Consider the following 20,658-nt stretch of genomic DNA (forward strand, 5'->3'; position numbering starts at 1 on the left):
GGGAGGGAGGTAAGTGGAGAATTCAGGATGAGGGGACATCTGTACACCCATGGTTGATTCATGTTGATGTATGGTGAAAACCACCACAGTATTGTAAAGTAATTAGCCTCCAATTAAAATAAATAAATAAATTAAAAAGCAAACAAACAAACAAAAACCTTCTCCCAACTGACCTTCCTAATCGCTTGGGAGACATTGTCCTGATAAAGCGAATGTTAGGGTTATGCAAACTGTAGCCCTTTGAAAATTTTCCAGACTAGATATTCCTTGCTGGAATCACCTGCATTGTTTTCTGCCCATGGCTGTACTTCATCTTTACAAAAAGAAACTGGCCAATCCACAGTTGATCATAGTGCTTAATTCAGTTTAGTTCAGTTCAGTTGCTCAGTTGTGTTTGATGTACTCTGCATATAAGTTAAATAAGCAGGGTGACAATATACAGCCTTGACATACTCCTTTCCCAGTTTGGAACCAGTCCATTCATGTCCAGTTCTAGCTGTTGCTTTTTAACCTGCAAACAGGTTTCTCAGGAGGCAGGTAATGTGATCTGGTATTTCCATCTCTTAAAGAATTTTCCACAGTTTGTTGTGATCCACACAGTCAAAGGCTTTGGCATAGTCAATAAAGCAGAAGTAGATGTTTTCCTGAACTCTCCTGCTCTTTTGATGATCCAACAGATGTTGGCAATTTGATATCTGGTTCCTCTGACTTTTCTAAATCCAGCTTGAACATCTGGAAGTTCTCAGTTCACGTACTATTGAAGCCTCACGTGGAGAATTTTGAGCATTATTTTGCTAGTGTGTGAGATGAATGCAATTGTGCGGTAGATTGAACATTTTTTGGCATTGCCTTTCTTTGGGACTGGAATGAAAACTGACCTTTTCCAGGCCTGTGGCCACTGTTGAGTTTTCCAAATTTGCTGCCATATTGAGTGAAGCACTTTAACAGCATCATCTTTTAGGACTTGAAATAGCTCAACTGGAATTCTATCACCTCCACTAGCGTTGTTTGTAGTGATGCTTCCTGAGGCTCACTTGACCACAGACTCCAGGATGTCTGGCTCTAGGTGAGTAATCACACCATCATGGTTATCTGGGTCATTAAGATCTTTTTTGTACAGTTCTTCTGTGTATTCTTGCCGCCTTTTCTTAATATCTTCTGCTTCTGTTAGGTCCATACTGTTTCTGTCTTTATTGTGCCCATCTTTGCATGAAATGTTCCTTTGGTATCTCTGATATTCTTGAAGAGATCTCTGGTCTTCCCATTCTATCGTTTCCCTCTATTTCTTTGCATTGATCACTTAGGGAGGCTTTCTTATCTCTCTTTGCTATTCTTTGGAACTCTGCATTCAGATGGGTATATCATTCCTTTTCTCCTTTGTCTTTAGCTTCTCTTCTTCTCTCAGCTATTTGTAAGGCTTCTTCAGACAATCATTTTGCCTTTTGTATTTCTTTTTCTTGGGGATGGTCTTCATCACTGCCTCCTGTACAGTCATGAACCTCCATCCATAGTTCTTCAGGCACTCTATCAGAGCTAATTCCTTGAATCTATTTCTCATTTCCACTTTATAATTGTAAGGGATTTGATTTAGATCATACTTGAATGGTTTAGTGGTTTTCCCTACTTTCTTCAATTTAAGTCTGAATTTGGCAATAAGGAGTTCATGATTTGAACCACAGTCAGCTCCCAGCCTTGTTTCTGCTGACTGTAGAGAGCTTCTGCATCTTCGGCTGCAAAGAATATCATCAAATCTGATTTTGGTACTGACCATCTGGTGATGACCATGTGTAGAGTCATCTCTTGTGTTGTTGGAAGAGGAGGTTCTCTTGGCTAAACTCTGTTAGCCTTTGCCCTGCTTCATTTTGTACTTCAAGGCCAAACCTGCCTGTTATTCCAGGTATCTCTTGAATTACTACTTTTGCACTCCAGTTGCCTATGATGAAAATGACATCTTTTTTGGTACCACTTCACCTGCTGTTAATTCCTTCTAGTGTATTTTTCATTTCAGTTATTGTGTTCTTCAACTCTGATTGGTTCTTTTTTATATTTTCTAGTTCCTTGTTAAAATTCTCACTGTGTTTGTCTTTGCTCTTCCCTAGTTCAGTTAGCATTTTTATAATTAATGCTTTGAACTCTTCATCTGATAAATTATTTATCTCTGTTTTATTAGTCATTTTTCAGGCACTTTTGTCTTGTTCTTTCATTAGAAACAAATTCCTCTGCCTTCTTGTTTTGCTTAACTTTCTCTGTCTCTATCAAATCAGGTAAAAAAACAAAAACAAAAACAAAAAAGCAGCTACCTGTCCCAGTCTTGAAGGGGTTTCCTTGTGTGGAGGCAACCCTATCAGTCTGTGTGTGCCCAGTGGCTTTGGCGAGACTGGATCTGGAGTCAGCACAGGTCACGTCTTCCCCTCGGGTGTGCTGGCAACTCTCACCGGGGTGGGAAGTGGGGCTGGAGGTGGAAAGGCTAGAGCCAGAGCCAGGTGTGAGCCAAGGCCTCTGCTGTGCTCAGCGGCCAACACTGCCCTACTGGGGTTGGGGTCAGGTCCAGGGTGGTTGTTGCTATTCATTGCTCAGTCATATACAACTTTTCAGCCCCTTGGACTGCAGCACGCCAGGCTTCCCTGTCCTTCACCATCTCCTGGAGTTTGCTCTCCCAGAGGTCCAGCGTGCTAAGGCAGAATTCCTGAGGGTCAAGTTCAAATTGGTTCTATTTCCTCTAAGTGCGTGTACTTCCCCATCACTTTCATCCTAGAAAGGAATAGTGTTGAAGCAAGAGAGGTCAGAGTGGACACCTGGGGTGGCCAGGGGCAAGCACTGGGGCGGTCCTGGTATATCAATTAAAGCTTCAGTGCGCTTTTGATGCATCATCTCTGCAAGTGCCAGAAATGGCCATGCTCACTCCATTCAGATGAATTCCAGGTCCCAGCGGTCTCTGTTCCCCACAGTTGCACACTCTCCTTGGCTATGACAGACTTCACCCTAGTGGAGCTGCGCTGGAGCTACAGTGGTGGAGTGGGCAGTCAATGTGGGAAGTGGGCCAGGGTCCTGGGCAGTTTCAGTCTGCTTCTTCTGACTTGATACAGGAGTAAGCATGCCTGTGTCTGGAACCTAGGTTTCTTACAGCCCTCCTGTAAGTCCCACAGATTTTCAAATCAGTTATAGAGAGTTATCTCCTCAGTATCAGACCCCAGGGCAGGGGTGCCCAATATGTGGTCCAAACTGCTTACTCTCCAGGGAGAATCTCCTAACCTGTGTGATCCCTAACTCTTCTATGTTCCTTCCTTAGGGGCACCAGTCCCAACCCGATCACTTCTCCTCCCTTCCTACCTGACTCCACGTAATCTTTCTCTCTGCCAGTATCCAGTTTGTTTTCAGCGGGAATGGTTTCACATGTAGATATATTAGATTGTTCATAGTGGGAGGTGAACTTGGTCTTCTACTCTATCATCTCGATCTCCTCCCTCTTAAATTCTTAATTTCTTAAATTCCCTGGACTAAAGCTGAACTGTGAGCCAAAGTCAAAGATTTTCCCAAAGCAACCAAAGATCCTTAGAGATCTGAGGAGGGATTTAATATAGTCATTCAAACTCATCAACCTGGCTTCTCTAACACATTAGCTAGTTCATGTGCTTAATGGTAAAGGCCAGGCCCAGCACTGAATGCAAACTATTAATTGGGAAAATCCTAAAAGATGTCTAGAATCACAACTGGGAGTCCATCCTGCTATCTCACTATAGAAATACCCTGAAGATATTGCAGGTTCAGTTTTGAACCACAGCAATAAGGCAAATATTGCAATAAAGTGAGTCACATAAATTTTTCGGCTGCCCAGTGGATATGCCACCTGATGCAAACAGCCGACTCATTGGAAAAGACTCTGATGCTGGGAACAATTGAAGGCACAAGGGGAAGAGGGCGACAGAGGATGAGACGGTTGGATGGCATCACCAATTCAATGGACATGAACTTGGGCAAACTCCAGGAGATGGTGAGGGACAAAGAAGCCTGGCGTGCTGCAGTCCATGGCGTTGCAGAGAGTTGGACATGACTTGGTGACCGAATAACAACAACAACAGACTATAATCTATGAAGTGTGCAACAGCATTATATCTAAAAAATATACATGCCTTAATTTAAAAATACTTTATTGCTAAAAAATGCTAGCCACCATCTGAGCCTTCAATGAGTCGTATTTTTTCCCCCAGTGGATGATCTTGCTTCTATGTTGATGACTGCTGACTGACCAAGGTGATTGTTGCTCCAGGCTGAGGTGACTATGGCAATTTCTTAAAATAAGACAACAATGAAGTTTGCTACATCAACTGACTCTTCCTTTCATGAAAAATTTCTCTGTAGCGTACAATGCTCTTTGATAGCATTTTACCCACAGTAGAACTTCTTTCAAAATTGGAGTCAATCTTCTCAGACCCTGTCACTGCTTTATCCACTAAGTTTAAGTAATATTCTAAATCTTTTGTTGTCATTGCAACAATCTTCACAGTATCTTCACCAGGAGAAGATTCTTTTTCAAGAAACCACTTTCTTTGCTCATTCATAAGCAACTTTTCGTCTGTTAAAGTTTTATCATAAGATGGCAGCAATTCAGTCACATCTTCAGGCTCCACTTCTAAGTCTAGTTCTCTTGCTACTCCAGCATATCTACAGTAACTTCCACTACTGAATTCTTGAACCCCTCAAAGTCATCCATGAGGGCTGGAGTCAGCTTCTTTCAGACTCCTCTTAATGCTCATATTTTGAACCTCTTCCCATGAACCACAAACACTTTTAGTGGCATCTAGATTGGTACATTCTAGAGGTTTCCATTTTACATTTCCCAGATTCATTAGAGGAATCACTATCTATAGAAACTATAACCTGATGAACTGTATTTGTTAAAGAATAAGACTTGACAGTCAAAATGACTCCTGGATCCATGGGACGCAGAATGAATATTGTGTTAGCAGGTATGAAAACATTAATCTCATTGTATATCTCTATCAGATCTCTTGGGTGACCAGGTGCCTTGTCAATTAGTAGTAATATTTTGAAAGGAATCTTTCCCAAGGGGGAAGGGATGGGATGGGATGAATTGGGAGATTGGGATTGATACATACCCACTATTGATACTATGTATAAAGCAGACAACTGATGGGAGCATACTGTAGGGCACAGGGAACTCTACTAAAGCACTGTGGTGTCCTCAAAGGGAGGGCAGCCCAAAAGAGAGGGGATATATGTCTACGTTTTGCTATGTAGCAGAAGTTAACACAACATTGTAAAGTAACTACATTGCAATCAAATTTTTAGAAAGCCATGATATCAAATCATGTATATAAGTCAAGTTTTATAACTGAAATATATCATATAGCAAAAAAGGGGAAGCTTGAAATATTGCATAATTACCAAAATGTGACACAAAGACAGGAAGTGAGCAAATACTGTTGGAAAAATGGCACTGATAGACTTGCCCCATGCAGGGTTACCACAAACCTTCAATTTGTTAAAAAAAAAAAATCTGTGAAGCACTATAAGTATATTAGTTGCTAAGATGTGGTTGACTCTTTGCGACCCCATGGACTATACCTCACCAGGTTCCTCTGTCCATGGAATTCTCCAGGCAAGAATACTGGAGTGGGTTGCCATACCCTTCTTCAAGGGATCTTCCCAACTTAGGGTTTGAACCTGGCAGATAGATTTTTTTAACCATCTAAGCCACCAGAGTAGCCCAGAAGCACAATAAAATGAAGTGCAAAGAAAAAAATAAAAAACAAAACGAGGTATGCTTGTATACCATCAGCCTCAGGCAATCACTAGGTGACTTCATTGGGCAATTCCTAAGGCTTTTCCAAAGCCTGTTGATTGGAACAAAATTCAGGCTTGCACACAAAAATCTAATAAACCTGCTCATAACTATTACAATTGATTTCAGATGATTGAATCCCCCTGGGTAACTTTTAATTCTATGTTTATTAATTGTTAACATGGACAGTTTCCTTCTGGCAGAAAAAAAGGCCAGGATGGAATGGGAAACTAGGTCTACTCCAGGTTATTTAACTTGGCACACCACCTCTCTTGTACTCTAGATGAGTCACCTAAAAGAAAGATGGCCAAAATTCTTATTCTTCATCTCTAGTAACCGAAGGCCCCTAAACAAAACCTAAACCCTTTAGTTTCTGCTGTTAGTGCAAAGAGGCAAGACACTGGAAAAGAAATTGCTACAAATTTTAAGTGCTTTAGACACCCTCAGCCCTCCAAATAACCTCTCCAAGCGATATCACTCAACCATGTCTGACTCTTTTCAACCCTATGGACTGTAGCCCTCCAGACTCCTCTGTCCGTGGAATTCTCCAGGCAAGAATACTTGAGTGGGTTGCCATTTCATTCTCCAAGGGATTTTCTCAACCCAGGATTGAACCCAGGTTTCCTGCATTGCAGGCAGAGTCTTTACCATCTGAGCCACCAGGGAAGCCCAAATAGCCTCTCCAGTGTCCTCCCAATTCTCTAGGGCAGGGCTCACAGAAAATACAGGGGCTCTTCCCAATCCTCCCTCTTAATGGTCTTGGAGAAATATCCCCCCAGGTTGGGAATGAATCTCTCCCAGTCCTAAATGTTATCAGAGCCACACTCCCAAGGCTCAACCCCACTACTGAAACTGCTCCTGCTCCACAGTACTAATCAGTTCAAATAGCGGAGATCGCTAATGAACCTCGAGAGGTTCCTGTCTCTGAACCTATTTCCTTTTGTTTAGGCCCTTTGAGAGATACGTGTCTTTTTCTTCTTAGTTCCACTTTGTCCCTATCCATTGATTAGGCCAAGACTTCTTACAGAAGTATCATGTTGGAATTTCTTTCTCCCCCAAAGGAGAACTAATTCTAGGACTTGACAGTAGTCACAAAGCAGCCCACCAGATGAGTTAAGTGACATCTTTTATTTGCTCTTTGTCTGACAGTACTAGAGATGGTTCTGGAAACACTGATTCTTTGTCCCAGTTGAATCAGCTACCACCCGCCTTAAGAGCAAAATCCTTAACCAATACTGGCAAAATTCACAGTGCACCTCCAACCAAGATTCAAATAGATTCTCAAAATGTCTTCTCAGAATTAATCAATGTCCTGTAAATGAAGAATCCTTCCAGGCACAAAGTTAATAACAGAAGATTACAAGGCTCAAGCCTTCATTATCTCTTGTACTGGCTCCTGTAATTCTCCCATTTTGCCATGAGACAATGTAAGAGCCAAAGGTAGAGAGGTTTCTCCTGAACCTCAAGCAATAAAAACAACGTTATCCCTCAACACCCTATTGTTCCTAACCCTCAAGTGTTACTACTATCCAACCTCAATTGGAGCAAATTCTTCACTGTAGCTTATTTATGCAGTTCATTCAATTAGTATTTCAGCTAGTCAGTACCTTTATGCATTCACTCTGGAAGAAAAAAAATTCACCTGAACAGTAATGCTTCAGGCTTTTACTAGGAGTCCTCCCTATTTCTCACAAATCCTGAAGCCTGATCTGGATGATAAAAATTTCCCTAGTGATTACTTTGGTGTACTATGTGGAGGATTTGTTTCTTTGCTCTCCTTTTCAAGCTTTCTTATAAAAAGACAGTATCTACTTGCTAAAGCTTTTAACCTTGAAGGGACATAAGACTGCCAAAGAAAAGTTGCAGCTTGCCCCAATCCCTAGTTTCCACATGTAGGGCATCTGATATCAGAACAAGAGTTATACCTAGTTCCAGATAGACTTTACGGTATCCTAAATTTCCCCAAACCCCAAACTAAGTGCTGACTGCTAGGTTTTCTAGAGTTACTTTGTTATTGCAAAAATTGAATTCCAAATTTCTCTCTTATGGTCAAACTTGTGTATGTTTTACTAAACAATAATAACACTGACTTAATATTATGGGAAGAAGTAGATGACATAGCTTTTAAGGCCTTAAAGGAGAGTTTGATGAATCCACCTGTCCTTGGGCGTCTCAAAGATCATATTTCCTTTTCCCTTTTGGCATATGAAAAGGAAGAGGTAGGTGTATACCTTGGGGTACATGCCCTAAAACATGGTGAGAACCATCAGCCCACAGGGTATGACAGCCAGCAACTGGAGCCTGTGCCAATGGGATACACCCTTTGCCATTGTAGCTATTGCCCTTTTGGGTAAGGGCTACCAAAAAAAATCCTTATGAGATCTTAAACCATTTTTGTGCCTCATGCAGTAGAAGCCCTCTTGAATTCTCATCACACTCAACATTTCTCAGTCAGTTACCTCACTTCCCATGAAGTCCTTTTGTTAACTTCTCCTTAGAGAACTCTTTTACATTGTAATATTCTTAACCAGGCTACTTTTCTCTCCATGATGAAGTCCCTCCCTACCAATTAACGCTGATGGTCACCTCCTAACTCTCCTGATGATCTTCAGGAAACTCTTTTGGGTAATGTTGACTTCTCATGGCTCACTGATGGTTCCTATTCAAAAGGTGACAATGAGAAATATTTTGCTGGGTATTCTACTGCAGCTCCTTTGATGTTGTTACTTCAGCCCCGTGGTACATATGGTTACACGAGTGATCTCAAGAGGTTTCCAGGCCTACACAGACTCATACTTCAGCCAAAGACAAAACTGCCAATATTTATACTGATGGTAGATAAGCTTTTGGAATAGCTCATGATTCTGGAATGTTGTGGAAACAGCACAGCTTCTTTACTTCCAGTGGAAATAAAATTTTAAACGGCTTCTATGTTCAGGAATTATAGGATGCAATGTTTTCACTTGCAGTTTTAGCTATTAATAAGATTCTGAGGCATTCTAAACTTGACTCCCTGGAAGCTAAGGGAAATCACCTTGCTGACATTTCTGCAAGGAATGCTGACCTTAAAGGAACTGATAGCAGTCAGACTTCTGTCACGGTCCAAAGGGATATTTCCCCCAAATGATTACTTAGCAAAACTAGCTAGAAAAGCCCAACAATTGGCCTCAGAAAAAAGAAAAACAAGATTGGAAATTCAACAATTCTTGGTTTGATAAAAAAGAGAAAGCCATTTGGTTTGCACCAAACAACTACCCAGTCTTACCAGAGAGTAAAATCCCCACTCCTCACCACTGTACCTGCATCAAACCATTGGTCTATTCATGGATGATAGCATCCATGAATCAATATTAGTGAGGAAACATTAGCAAGGCCACAAAAGTGCTTACCTCACTATTCCACTTCTCTGAAACACAGCTCAGGAAAATCTGCTTGCACTGCTCCTGGACACTGTAAACTTACTAATGGACCATTTGAGGTCTGGTAAATGGATTTAATACAACTTCCTATGTCTCATGGAGATAAATATCTTTCAGTCATGGTCTGTATGTTTTCACACTGAAAGGAAGCCTTTCCTTATTGACAGACTACTGCCTCTTCTCTGGACAAAGCCCTTTTGGAAAAGATTATACCTACTTGAGAAACTCCTCTCAAACTTCATAGTGATTGAAGAACAAATTTCACTAGTCAGGTACTTTGATGGGAGTGAATGCTAAGTTGCTCAGCTGTTTCTGACTCTGCAACCCCACGGACTGTGGCCCACCAGGCTCCTCTGTCTATGGAATTCTCCAGGCAAAAATACTGGAGTGGGTAGTCATTCCCTTCTCCAGAGGCTATTCCCAACCTAGGAATTGAACCCAGGTCTCCTGCACTGCAGGCAGCTTCCTTTACCACCTGAGCCACCAGGGAAGCCCAGGTACTTTGACAAGTCTGCATTATTTGGCTGGTTTTAATACACTTTCATTGTGCTAACCACCCTCAATCCTCTGGTTTAGTCAAATGCATTAACAGCATTATTAAGATTCAATGGCAATTTCTGTAGAAAACCTCCAAATACCTTAGCAAAAAGCACTGCCATTGATTCTTCTAAATCTTAGAACCACTCCTTTTGGAACTCACCAACACATACCCTTTAAGATAGTCACAGTACACCCAGTGTACTTGGCTTCTGCTTTTTCTGCTCCACAACTGATAAAAGGAGAGATACTCTGATACAATTTCTACTGAAAATAATCATGTTATTTGTAGAGCAATCTTTTCCTGGTACGCTCTTTGGAGACAAAGATCTTAAGCATTATGCCTTGCGGCCTGGATATTTTATTTATTGGGAAAGACTATCTTCAATCATGTTGGAAATGCTCCTGGGAAGTACTGCTAACCAACACTTGTGCTACCAAACTCCAAGGAATAGACTCTTGGATTCATATGACAAAGAAGGCAGTTAAATCCCAATTGGACGCATACATCATCCAGTCACATGAAAGAAAATATTTCCTGGAACTGAAGCATACAACATCTGATGAAACAGCTTTCCCAAGATATCCAGATCAGGCCTGTCAGAAGTGTGTTTCCAAACCTCTGATGGAGATATAAAGTTTCAGGTAAACTCCAGAGTCTATTATCTTGGTAACATGGACTTTGGATTTAAAAAATGCCTGAGATTTCTCCCCTCCTTCCTTGTTACTCAAATGCGATCTTATTAGGTTTCCAATCTGTGCACTTTCTCTCCAACATGGGACACTATACCCAGGAAATGTCCTTCCTGCACTGAGGGACAAAAAGCTGCTGAGAAGTGAAAACCTGACTCATCAGTGATGCTTTCATAAAAAGAACTCCGTCAAGAGGAGAAAATAAAAAAACAAAAACAAACAAACGAAAAACTAGAAACTTCAATTAAATAGTCAGGAGACCAGAAGGGGGAGCTCTCATGACCTGTGACAACAGACAGAGCCCAGGAAAGACTCCTCTTCTCTCCTGGCGACAACTCAGCCAATGAAAAGCTGTGGACTCTTGGTTTACTCCAGCCTTCCCAACTTCCTTTTCTCCTCTATGCAAGAGTTCTCCTTCCCTTGCTCTGTGGGGACTTGCATGTAGCTTGACCTGGTTGTAGACTCCAAGCTGCAACTCTCTGCTGATCCCAAATAAGCTCATTTTCACTAGAGAAATAACTTGCAGTCTATTTGTTTTTTTGATCAATGTCTCTCAGTTCACAGAGCTGTTGTGGGGATGGCAATAGCATGTGAGGAACCTGTGTGTAAACTACAAAATGTTACATGTAAGTGAAATGATGGTGAGGTTAATACACGGCCTGTCCAAGAGTAGTTCAAACACATTTTCATGTGCCTGCCAACACTTGGATGAGCTCTCTGCTTGGCTTACCTGGGCCCTCCTGAACATAGTCAGCCATGGGCCCCGTCACGGTGGCGATGTCGATGTCGGCCATCTTGGAGCTCAGGGTGATCTCCCAGAAGTCAGCGGGGCTGCTGCAGTTGCTGCTCCGGTCCCCGGTGTACTCCTGTCAGGAGGAGCACAACCCAGGCCCGTTACGCCTCTGGCACCTTGTTTTCCACGGAATCACCCCGGGTGCCCCACCTGCCTTTCACGCACCTTCTCATAAAAGAGCCTCTCCAGCCGCCCGTCCTCCTTCTTCAGGGACAGCCAGCGTCCACACAGGAACAGGAACTCATCCTCATTGGTGTCGTTCCAGATCTCTACCTTCTCCACGTACCAGTCTGCGCACCACTTGGTATTGTCGTGGCGGAGCTTGATCTTGTAGATGACGCCCAGGTCCGCAGCCTCAATAATGAAGGTGTCGGCCTGGGAGTCCAGATTGGTGAATTGGGGTGGGGGCCCCTCCCCACCTCCACCTGCTCCAACCCCATCCATCTAGTACCTTTCATCCCCCTTAATTGCTGGGCTGAACAGACCTTCCAGGCCGGAGCCCTCCAGGCCCAAATCCCCAGCACAGAGGGTTTGATGTTCCAAGGTCTTGCTTTCACAATTGCCCTGTTTTGCAGTCTAGCTCCTCTTGGGATAAGAGGACATTCTGGACATGCTGAGTTATGCAGAGTATTGGCTTGAGGTCAGCTAGGAGGCTGGATGGTAGGAGCTATGGAAGAGCTGAAATCTTTCTGAATAATGAGAGAGGGCTTGAAATTCCTAGGGGGAAGCTGGCAGTTGGAGGAGCCAGTCTGGGCTGCAGGAGAGCAGCGAGGGGAGAGGATATGGTGCAGGTCAGGCGATGCACAAGGAGTCCAACACCTGGACTGTGAGTTCATGAGGGATTTTGTCGGGGGTGTGACAGAGGCCCTCCTCTGTGTCCCTGATTATACCTTTCGTGATGTGACATTGTATTCTTGAGTGCTTGCATTCCTTTAGGATTGCTCAGTGAGATGTGGAGTTCTAGGTTTCGGGTGAACTGAGGTCAAAACAGCTGGCAGGAGCTTGGGGAAGGAGAGGTGGGAGAGGTGACCCCAAGTGACAACCACTTTCCTTCCAAAAGATACGCTAAGTCACTGTACTGAGAACTGGGAACCCAGGGATAATAGGATGCTCTGTGCCCCTCCTCAGGACAGCCCAGGTGGTGGTAGCAGCCACCTGCATGAGGACTAGGGCCGGGGCTGGCAAGACTTGCTTGGTGGTGGCATTAAGCTGAAGCTGGGCCTTCTAAGCAGCCAGGGCAGGTCAGACTGCGGGCTGAGGTAAGTGCAGGTGAATGGTGTGATGCTGACAGCAGGTGTGGACCTGTCAGGCCTTAGAGTGCTGGCAAGTGGCTGAATCCACACCCTACAACATGGCAGTTCCACTTTGCATCTGTCCTGGGGGGACACCTTCATGTGCACACAAGGATGCTTACTGCAGGTAATTGTTTACAGTGGAAAGTTAGGACCCATCTAGGTGTCCAGTGTTGGGGCTACAGTAAATAACCATGGCAATGTTGTAGGTGGAATGTTATGTGTGCAGTGGTTACAAAGAACAGGCCAACAACACCCAGGTCTGACTATCTTGACAGAAAGATGTCAAAGGTACCCCATTGTCTGCAAAAAGCACCCATATAGAATGATACCTTTTATGTAAAAAGTTAAAACTGCAGTGCAGTGTTATGTATTTCCTATGGGCATATGTACATGGATGCAGAGAAAAGGCTTGTAAAGACTTGGACACAGGAGACAGTGTGGACCATTCTAGAAACTGGGGCCCAGGAGAACTTCTATGCAGGTTGGCGAGGCAGGCAGTGAAGATCTGGGAATCCCATGAAAGGCTCAGGCCAGATCTGGGGTCGGAGGGGAGCCTTGATGAGTCCAAGTGAGAGAGTGACTCTGCCATCTTTGGATGGGTTAACTGGGGAAGCCTGGAGGGTAGATTGGATTTCAGAGGTCTGGCACAGGGTTCGCTAAGCAAGGTGCGATAAGGAAGGTGTGACAAAGCTGACCGAGCTGATCTGAGGGTCATTTAGAGAGAGACTCTCCAAGACCAGGTGACTGACTGGATATGGGTGGGAGGGAGTGCTGACAGAGAGAGGGGTGTCAAGGTGACTCCTAGATTTGGAGCAAACGATTAGAGAAGTGGGAGCTTTCACATACTCAGCAGTGAACAAAGTCCGAAATCATCAGTGACTGAGCCAAAAGCTCCAGCTTCCCCAACGGGATGTCAACACGGGAGGGAAGGAGGAGAAGTACGAGACAGAACGGGGCAAAGACTTCTCTTGCAATGTCATAATTACTAACAGAGAAAAAATCTGAACCTAAACACCGAGGAGAATGGATTGCATCACCTTCATTTATACTTTGACTCATTTATTCATTCAACAGATATTTTCTGGTGGGAAACGAAGTCCAGAGCCCCTTCGTTCTTCCTCAGGTGGAACCTGCTCCAGGGGACTCCCTTTCCCCTTCCTACCTTCTTAGAGAGCCCTGGGGCCCGACTCCCCTGGGATGTCGAGCCCAGGCTAGGGCTCCTTCCCGCAGCCTGGCTGCTGGAGTCACCAGCCAGCTGCAGACCCGCTTAGCTGACACCTGCTGTCCTTAGCCCGGAGTTACTTTCCTGTTCACCAAGTAGCGGACGTTTCAGCACTAAAGGTCATGCCTGCCTGAGGCTTGGGCTTAAGGAGACCCCAGTGAACACAAGCTGGTTGATGTGGGAATCTACCTCCCCAGACATGCGGCTACGAGGAGGACCGCAGACGGGTTAGGAGCCAGCCGCCTGGCTCTCCTCCCCAGGCTGTAGCCTGGCCTGTGGGGCTTCTAGCAGAGTTAGGTGAATGGAGAGGAAGAAGGGAGCCTGAGAAGCAAGGAAGGGGCAAGGTGGCAGACAGAGGGGTGCTCTGGCAGGGAGACGGGCCAGGCTGATGGGAAGCAAGTGTGGACGGAAATCTTCCTTTGGTAAAACCACTGTTAGGTCAGAGCTGGTAGGGCCTCGGATCCCACTATCCAATTGGATGGTTTTCAAGCTTTTTTGGTAGCCACAGAGCCCCTTGATTAAATCAAGGCTTGCTTGATAGTAGATAGGCCAGGTCAGAGTGGTCCCATGTGGGAGGAGGGGGATGCCCATCTGCTACCCCCACTCTTCCATGGCTCCCTCGGGCCTCCATGCTGTCTAGAGTTCTGCACAACACAGCTGAGCTGATTCACATCAGGATCCTTCTTTCACAGATGAGGAAACTGAGTCCAGAGATGCTCAGCCATAGACGGAGTGGATGGCAGACCCAGCCCTCCAGACCTCTGTCTCGTTCAAGCCTCTGTCGAGGCAGCCCCCCAACTCTGCGATGCTTACCTCCACACTCATGACCCCCAGGCAGTGAGCTGCATTCTCTGAAGACGACCCAGCTCCATATAGCCAGCAACCTGGGTCTCACACGGCCTCTTGCCTGCTCAAGTCCCACCCCCACTGCACATACAGGACCCAGGGCTCGGGCATAGGCTGAGAGATGGGGACCAGATGCCCTTGGGGGATGCATGGGGCAGATGCCACCCCAAGGGTCAATGACACCCCACAAAGGTCCCAGACAGCCTCAGGGACCAAGAGGAGCTGGCCCCCGGAACAGAGGACCAGAGGAGAGGGGTGCGGTAGCTTGGGGGCCCCGCCTACCGTTCCTCTCTCGAACTTGTTGGTGCGGTTCTCTGACTTGCCCAGGTACCGCTCCCCGGTGTCCCCAAGGTCCCCATAGATGGTGATGTAGACCTTGGCATCCGTCCCAGCCCCAGGAACGTTTCCTGTGAAGATCTGCACCGAGTACAGCACAACTGGGTGGGCAGTCGGACAGACACACAGACAAAGGGAAGAAAGGGACGGCATTGTTTAGTTTGGGGGAACTGGATTTGTAGGCGGAGTTCAGCTTGTGGCCCAGTCCTCCAGGAGAACTCTGCGTCCTTCTTGTCTGCTCCATTATGCATGCTCTGCTACAAGTCTGGCTGGATTCAGCAGTGGGACGTTTGCCTCTAAGAGACCCAGGGGATGGAGACTTTTCCAGCATCCCTCAAAACACCCATCACCACCCCCAGGAAACTGCCTGCCACGCATGCACACCATGGTCACTAAATGCGCCTGGCGTGACACATTGACAAAAATGTGCCTTCCCATTGGAGGGTGACCAGTATCAATGCCAAATCCTTCTAAACAGTTTATAGGAAAAAATTAAGTATATTTAAAAGAATAGCTTCCCCTCAGTGTCTCTTCTCTTATTTGCATTTACTCTTCAACCAAGCTGCCCCAATGCTCCAGGGAACCACCCCCCACCAAAGCCGCAATCACTGTCACCTACTCTTTGGTCTCCCATGGCCTTTAAAGGGCTCAAAAAATACTTGGTGTGACAATTATTACAGATTATTAAGGAAAATAAAACCAAACGCTGTCTTGTTTTTTGTTTTGCTGCTAAGCATTCATCAGGGAAGAATAAAGTAGTCACTCACACAACCCCCCACCCTGGGTGGGGGGAAGACGCATCTGTTTCTATGATGGTTAAGCATTTTGTGTCCCCTCTCCACAGTCCTTTGTGCCAGGAGCTTTGGAGTTTCAGGCCAAGGAAGAGGGGACTTAGCTGGATTATCCCCAAGGGGATGGATGGAAGTTGTGGCTTTGAGGTGAAGGTGAAAATGGCCCAACTGGGAAGAAGTTCAGTTTCTCCAGTCCGGGAGCAGGTGTGGGTTTGAGAGTGCCTATGGTGGTAGGAACTCCCCACCTGCCCACAGGGACCCAAGGAGACAGCTGCCAAGCCTGTCTGAAGCCTTGAAGCAAGGAGGCCTTCAGGGTGAAGACAGGGTCTTTTGACAAAGCCGGGCTCCCTGGAGAAGCCTTTCTGGCTCCCAGAGAAATGAAACCTGTGTGCTGGCCCACAGCCAGCAGCCAAAGTCTCACCAGACAGCAGGAGGCCACAAGTAAAGGTTGTTCTCACTCTGAACTGAAGGCCAGGTCCCTGCTGTGAGCCTCAGGATTTTTATAAGACCCTAGAAAAGGGGATGCCCCCTCCCTGCAGTGATTGAGATGGACTTTCTTACCAGCCCATGCTAGTGGGCTCAGAACCACATGTAACTAAATGCAGGAGAGTCAGGTGATGTGAGCTGCTCTCCCTGTGGGTATGGAAAACACTCACGCCCACAACATGGTTCCTATTATTATCCTCATTTTCCCTTGGATCCATAGCGTTATTCTTCCCTGCTCCTCTTCTGCCTCTCTCTGCTCCTTGAGCAGACTTATAGGTTCCTAAACATCTGCCTTGCCCTAGATGCCCATGTCTTCCAGTTCTGTCTGCTTCCCACAGCTCTCACCTGTGAGTTCCCCAGGCTGTATCTCCAGCCCAGGTCCCTTCTGCGCTCTGAACCCACATCCCTGTGTCCACCTGGACTGGACCACAGGCCACAAACTCACATCCAGTCCTGAACTCCGCCCCCTTTCCCATCCTCCCCTCTCCATCACCCCACCCAGCATCTGCTGGCCACACCTCCTTGGTGCACCAGGAGATCTGCTCCTAGAGGCTTGTCCCCTCTGAGAGCAGGATCCAGCACTGGCCACACTTGAACCCTGGCCCCCCGGCCCCCAACTTGCTCAGTTTGGTGCAGAATCCAGTCAGCATTTCACATACACATTAATAACATCTTCTTTTGTCTAAAGGAGTCAACGTGATCCACACCTGGCTGGCTGATATGACATGAGGTAACACTAGGAATCTTGCCGGAGTTTGGACACAGCAGTCGACTGTCCCCACCCTCCTCACTTGTCCTCCCCACCTGTTTCCTGGTTGTTCATTCAGACCTGCTCCACACCTGGGCGGGACCTTTTCAAAGGCGGCCCTTGTCCCAGAGTGGAGTGTGATGTCCCCAGGGCTGTGATTTAAATAGACTTCCTGCCCCTCACTGCTCTCTCCAGTCCTTTTGGGAATTAGCAAAACCGACTCAGCTTCTGGGTGCTGAGCAGTGCGGTCGTGCAGTCAAATCCTGCTATTTCCGGATCCTCCTCCCTCCCCGTCCCACCAAGGCCACCCAGCTCTCCGTGAAAAGATGTTTCCCTAGAAACACCACCCAGCGCAGAGGGGTTCGTGGCATGCTTTTGACGTAGAACAGCCAAGGGTGCCATGAGGACAGCTTTCCAGCACGTCCTCTGGGATCCAAGTAGAAAAGCAAATGATCCCCCAGATTCAAAGTAAAACACATTCAGAGAAAGGGATGTGGGCAGGGAAAGGCATGTCATTGAGGTAACACTTGTTTTTATCTCTAAGCAAGTGGCAACTCAGATGAAAAGAAATGTCACAGCTACAGCAGAGGCTCAGTTTAGGTTGAGGTCTGAGCCTGGAGCAATGCCACCCAGTAAGGGAAGGGAGAAGAGCATTCAGAGACCAGTCAGAGAGGTAAGAAGATGTTTGGAGAGAGTCACATGGAAATTTACATTAGCATATGTAAAATAGATAGCCCATGGGAATTTGCTGTGTGACGGGGGAACTCAAACAGGGGCTCTGTAACAGCCTAGAGGGGTGGGATGGAGAGGAAGGTGGGAGGGAGGTTTGGGAGGGAGGGGACATGTGGATGCCTATGGCTGATTCGAGTTGATATTTGGCAGAGAACAACAAAATTCTGTAAAACAATTATCTTTCAGTTAAAACAACAAATATATAAAGGAAAGAAAATGGTGGTTCCAAAGCAAAGGAAAGTGTGTGCTCAGGCTGGTGCAAATTCTGCAGAAAAGAGCCTCATCAATGAGGAAAAGGTGGCTGGCACACACAGAAAAGAAACCCATGGCCTTGGACGCTGAAGCTACACCCAACCCCAGAGAACAAACACCAGAGTTACAGTTCTGTACAAAGCCGGGAAGCTATCTGATTCACACTCAGTAGGGACAGCTGGATCCAGCAAGAGCAGAGAGGACCAAGTCCCGCGGATTAGAAGCCCAATTAACTAAGCAAAGGGAGAGAACGAGGACCAGTTGAGTCCAGCCACAGGAGAGCACATACGTGGATGTCTGATCACAGTCAGACCAGGGGAGGGTTTGAGCACAAGACTCAGGGTGAGGGCGCTGCGACTTTGAAGAACAGCCGTGCCATTTATTAGCTGAGTGAACTCTGGCAGGTTGTGTAACCTCTGTGAGCCTCAGTTGCCCTCGATATGGAGTGAAGGTAATTACAGACTCTGCCTCCGAGGTGCAAAGGCTCCGCCCCGCACAGGGCAAGTGTCCAACAAGCGGGGGTTCTGCCGATGGTGATGAGGGTGATCGCCCCACACTTACTGTCCAGAGGCTCCTCCACTTCCTTGTAGACTTGCCTTAAAGACCCATCTCTCATGTATTTCTCGGTGAAGATGTCATAAGGGACCAGTTCTCGAATGGTCTTCTTGTCATCCTCTGAAGTGGCAAGCCATCGATCACAAGGGAAAGTCAAGGTCTCTGTACCCTGGGGTGAGGAGAATGGAGGAAACTGAGCCCTTCATGTGGAAACTGCCAACTTCAGTCATTCATCACCCGGGTCAACACTCACGGGGACCAAGCCCGAGGGTGATGGAGCCCCGCTGATAATGCTAAAGCCCCAGGGGAGGCCCCCAGCCCTGCCCCAATTCCAGCAGATCCAGTCTTACTTAAAGCACTTCCAAACTATGTCAGGGGGAGGCTCTGGAAGGTGGAATTCCCCAGGTCACTTGAAAATGGATACCCAAACCCCATCCCAGAGACTAAGACTCAGCTGGCCTTTGGAGGAGAGTCTATATATTAAACTTCTCCCAGCTCACTCATACCACAGCCATGACTGACCGCTGCCTCCTAGCTTTAGAATTCTGTGGTTTCAGGAATGTTCTCCAAGTTGTGTGGATGGCTTTCTTTCTCTGAGTTGACCTTGAGTTGCAGGAAGGACAGACTTGGTCACTCACTAGTAGCATGGCTTTGGGGGTGAGGAGCAGAGACACGGCTGCCCAGACCCTTCTTCTTGAAGGTTTTAAAAGATTGTGCCTTGGGCCTGCTTTAGTTCCTGCACTTGGCGTGAACTAGCTGAATTTTCCTTAGATGATTTTTATCTCAACTTAAAAAGGCTGCAGTTTCTTATAAGAAATCTGACTTGAATCTCTTCTGAAAAAGGACAAAAGAAACAGCAGGACGGACGAGTCAGAAACTCACATCTTTATCTGGGAGGAGCCTGCGGATGTCCACGTGGGAGCAGTGCCAGCCAGGATTCATGCCCGTATTATCATGGCCAATCCGGATTTTTTCAATGATTTCTCCCACGTCTTCTAACTTGGGGAAGGAGAAAACACACCAGATGTTGGCTGAACAGTCCAGGAAAGTACAACCTCAACAGAACCCTGCCTCCTGAGGGCATCTACCTTAGAATCCCCTTGAACTTCCAGGGGTCACTTTCTCCCAGTCAGTCCCTCCTGTTCGGTCAAACCAGCCCCTGCTTTCCCTTCATTACACACGCTGTGCTGACACCTCCCTTCCTCTCCCCGACTTAACACCAGCCTAGACTCCAGAACTCAGTTCAATCAAGCTCTGGGAGGCTGTTCCCACTTTTCATGGTGGAGCCCAGCCTGCAGTCTTCTGCTACTAGCAGAGGCTTGAGACCTGAAGATGCGTTCTGGTTCTGCCCAAGCCCTGTCTTGCTAGTCTGACCTTCTCCTAGACCCCTAAGGGCTGCTTCCATCTCCAGCCAGTCCTCTTCTGTGTCAAATTCCAGTTCCTCAAGCCTGACATTTTATTGCCACAGGGCCTCCGCATCAGCTCTGCCTGCCCCTTCCCTTCTTCTTTACCTAAACTAGTGTTTGCCCAACCTCATCATTCAGGTCTCTCTCAGCTCAAGGATATTTACTCAGGGAAAGCCCCTGATCACCTTGGTGGTTTAGTCACTAAGTCATGTCTGACTCTGGCGACCCCACGGACTGTAGCCTGCCAGGCTCCTCTATCCATGGGATTCTCCAGACAAGAATACTGGAGTGGGTTGCCATTTCCTTCTTCAGGAGATCTTCCAGACCCAGGAATTGAACCCAGGTCTCCTGCACTGCAGGCAGATTCTTTATCAACTGATCGATAAGGACCTGATCACCTTAAAAAGTTCAAATCTCTTCATGATAGGGTCTGACAGCATCCTATCACACACACACACAAACACACCAGCACTTCTCACAGTCAGAAGTTTGCATTGACTTGTGTGAAACCTTCTCTTCCATTACTGAAAGTCATAAGGGTAGGCACCACGTCTGTTTTGCTCATCACGGCATCCCCAAAACCCAGAACAGAGCCCTTGACCTCAGTACTCAATACCTAATGGCAGAAAGGATGGAAGACTGCTTCCTCATCTGTGAAATGAGTGTGACAAAGTCAGCTGGGCTCTCTCACACCTCAGCCACCAAGGTGTGCATGAAAGTCCCCTTGAATGAAAGAGCGATCCG

The 20,658-nt window shown here is 46.4% G+C and overlaps 1 protein-coding gene across 2 annotated transcripts in view; it reads right to left on the minus strand.

The window, feature by feature from the left end:
- Nucleotides 1-20,658, minus strand: part of LOXHD1 (lipoxygenase homology PLAT domains 1) — a 192,001-nt gene that overhangs the window by 42,821 nt on the left and 128,522 nt on the right. For both annotated transcript variants that reach the window (XM_061130885.1, XM_061130884.1), the window contains exons 27-31: nucleotides 19,391-19,507; nucleotides 18,515-18,677; nucleotides 14,891-15,045; nucleotides 11,411-11,620; nucleotides 11,183-11,318 (exon numbers count right to left, since the gene is read on the minus strand). In XM_061130885.1, the coding sequence (XP_060986868.1) occupies nucleotides 11,183-11,318; nucleotides 11,411-11,620; nucleotides 14,891-15,045; nucleotides 18,515-18,677; nucleotides 19,391-19,507 (781 nt within the window). The remainder of the gene's footprint in view (nucleotides 1-11,182; nucleotides 11,319-11,410; nucleotides 11,621-14,890; nucleotides 15,046-18,514; nucleotides 18,678-19,390; nucleotides 19,508-20,658) is intronic.

Source organism: Dama dama, chromosome 27 (genome assembly GCF_033118175.1).
Source record: "Dama dama isolate Ldn47 chromosome 27, ASM3311817v1, whole genome shotgun sequence".
NCBI classification, from domain to species: domain Eukaryota; kingdom Metazoa; phylum Chordata; class Mammalia; order Artiodactyla; family Cervidae; genus Dama; species Dama dama.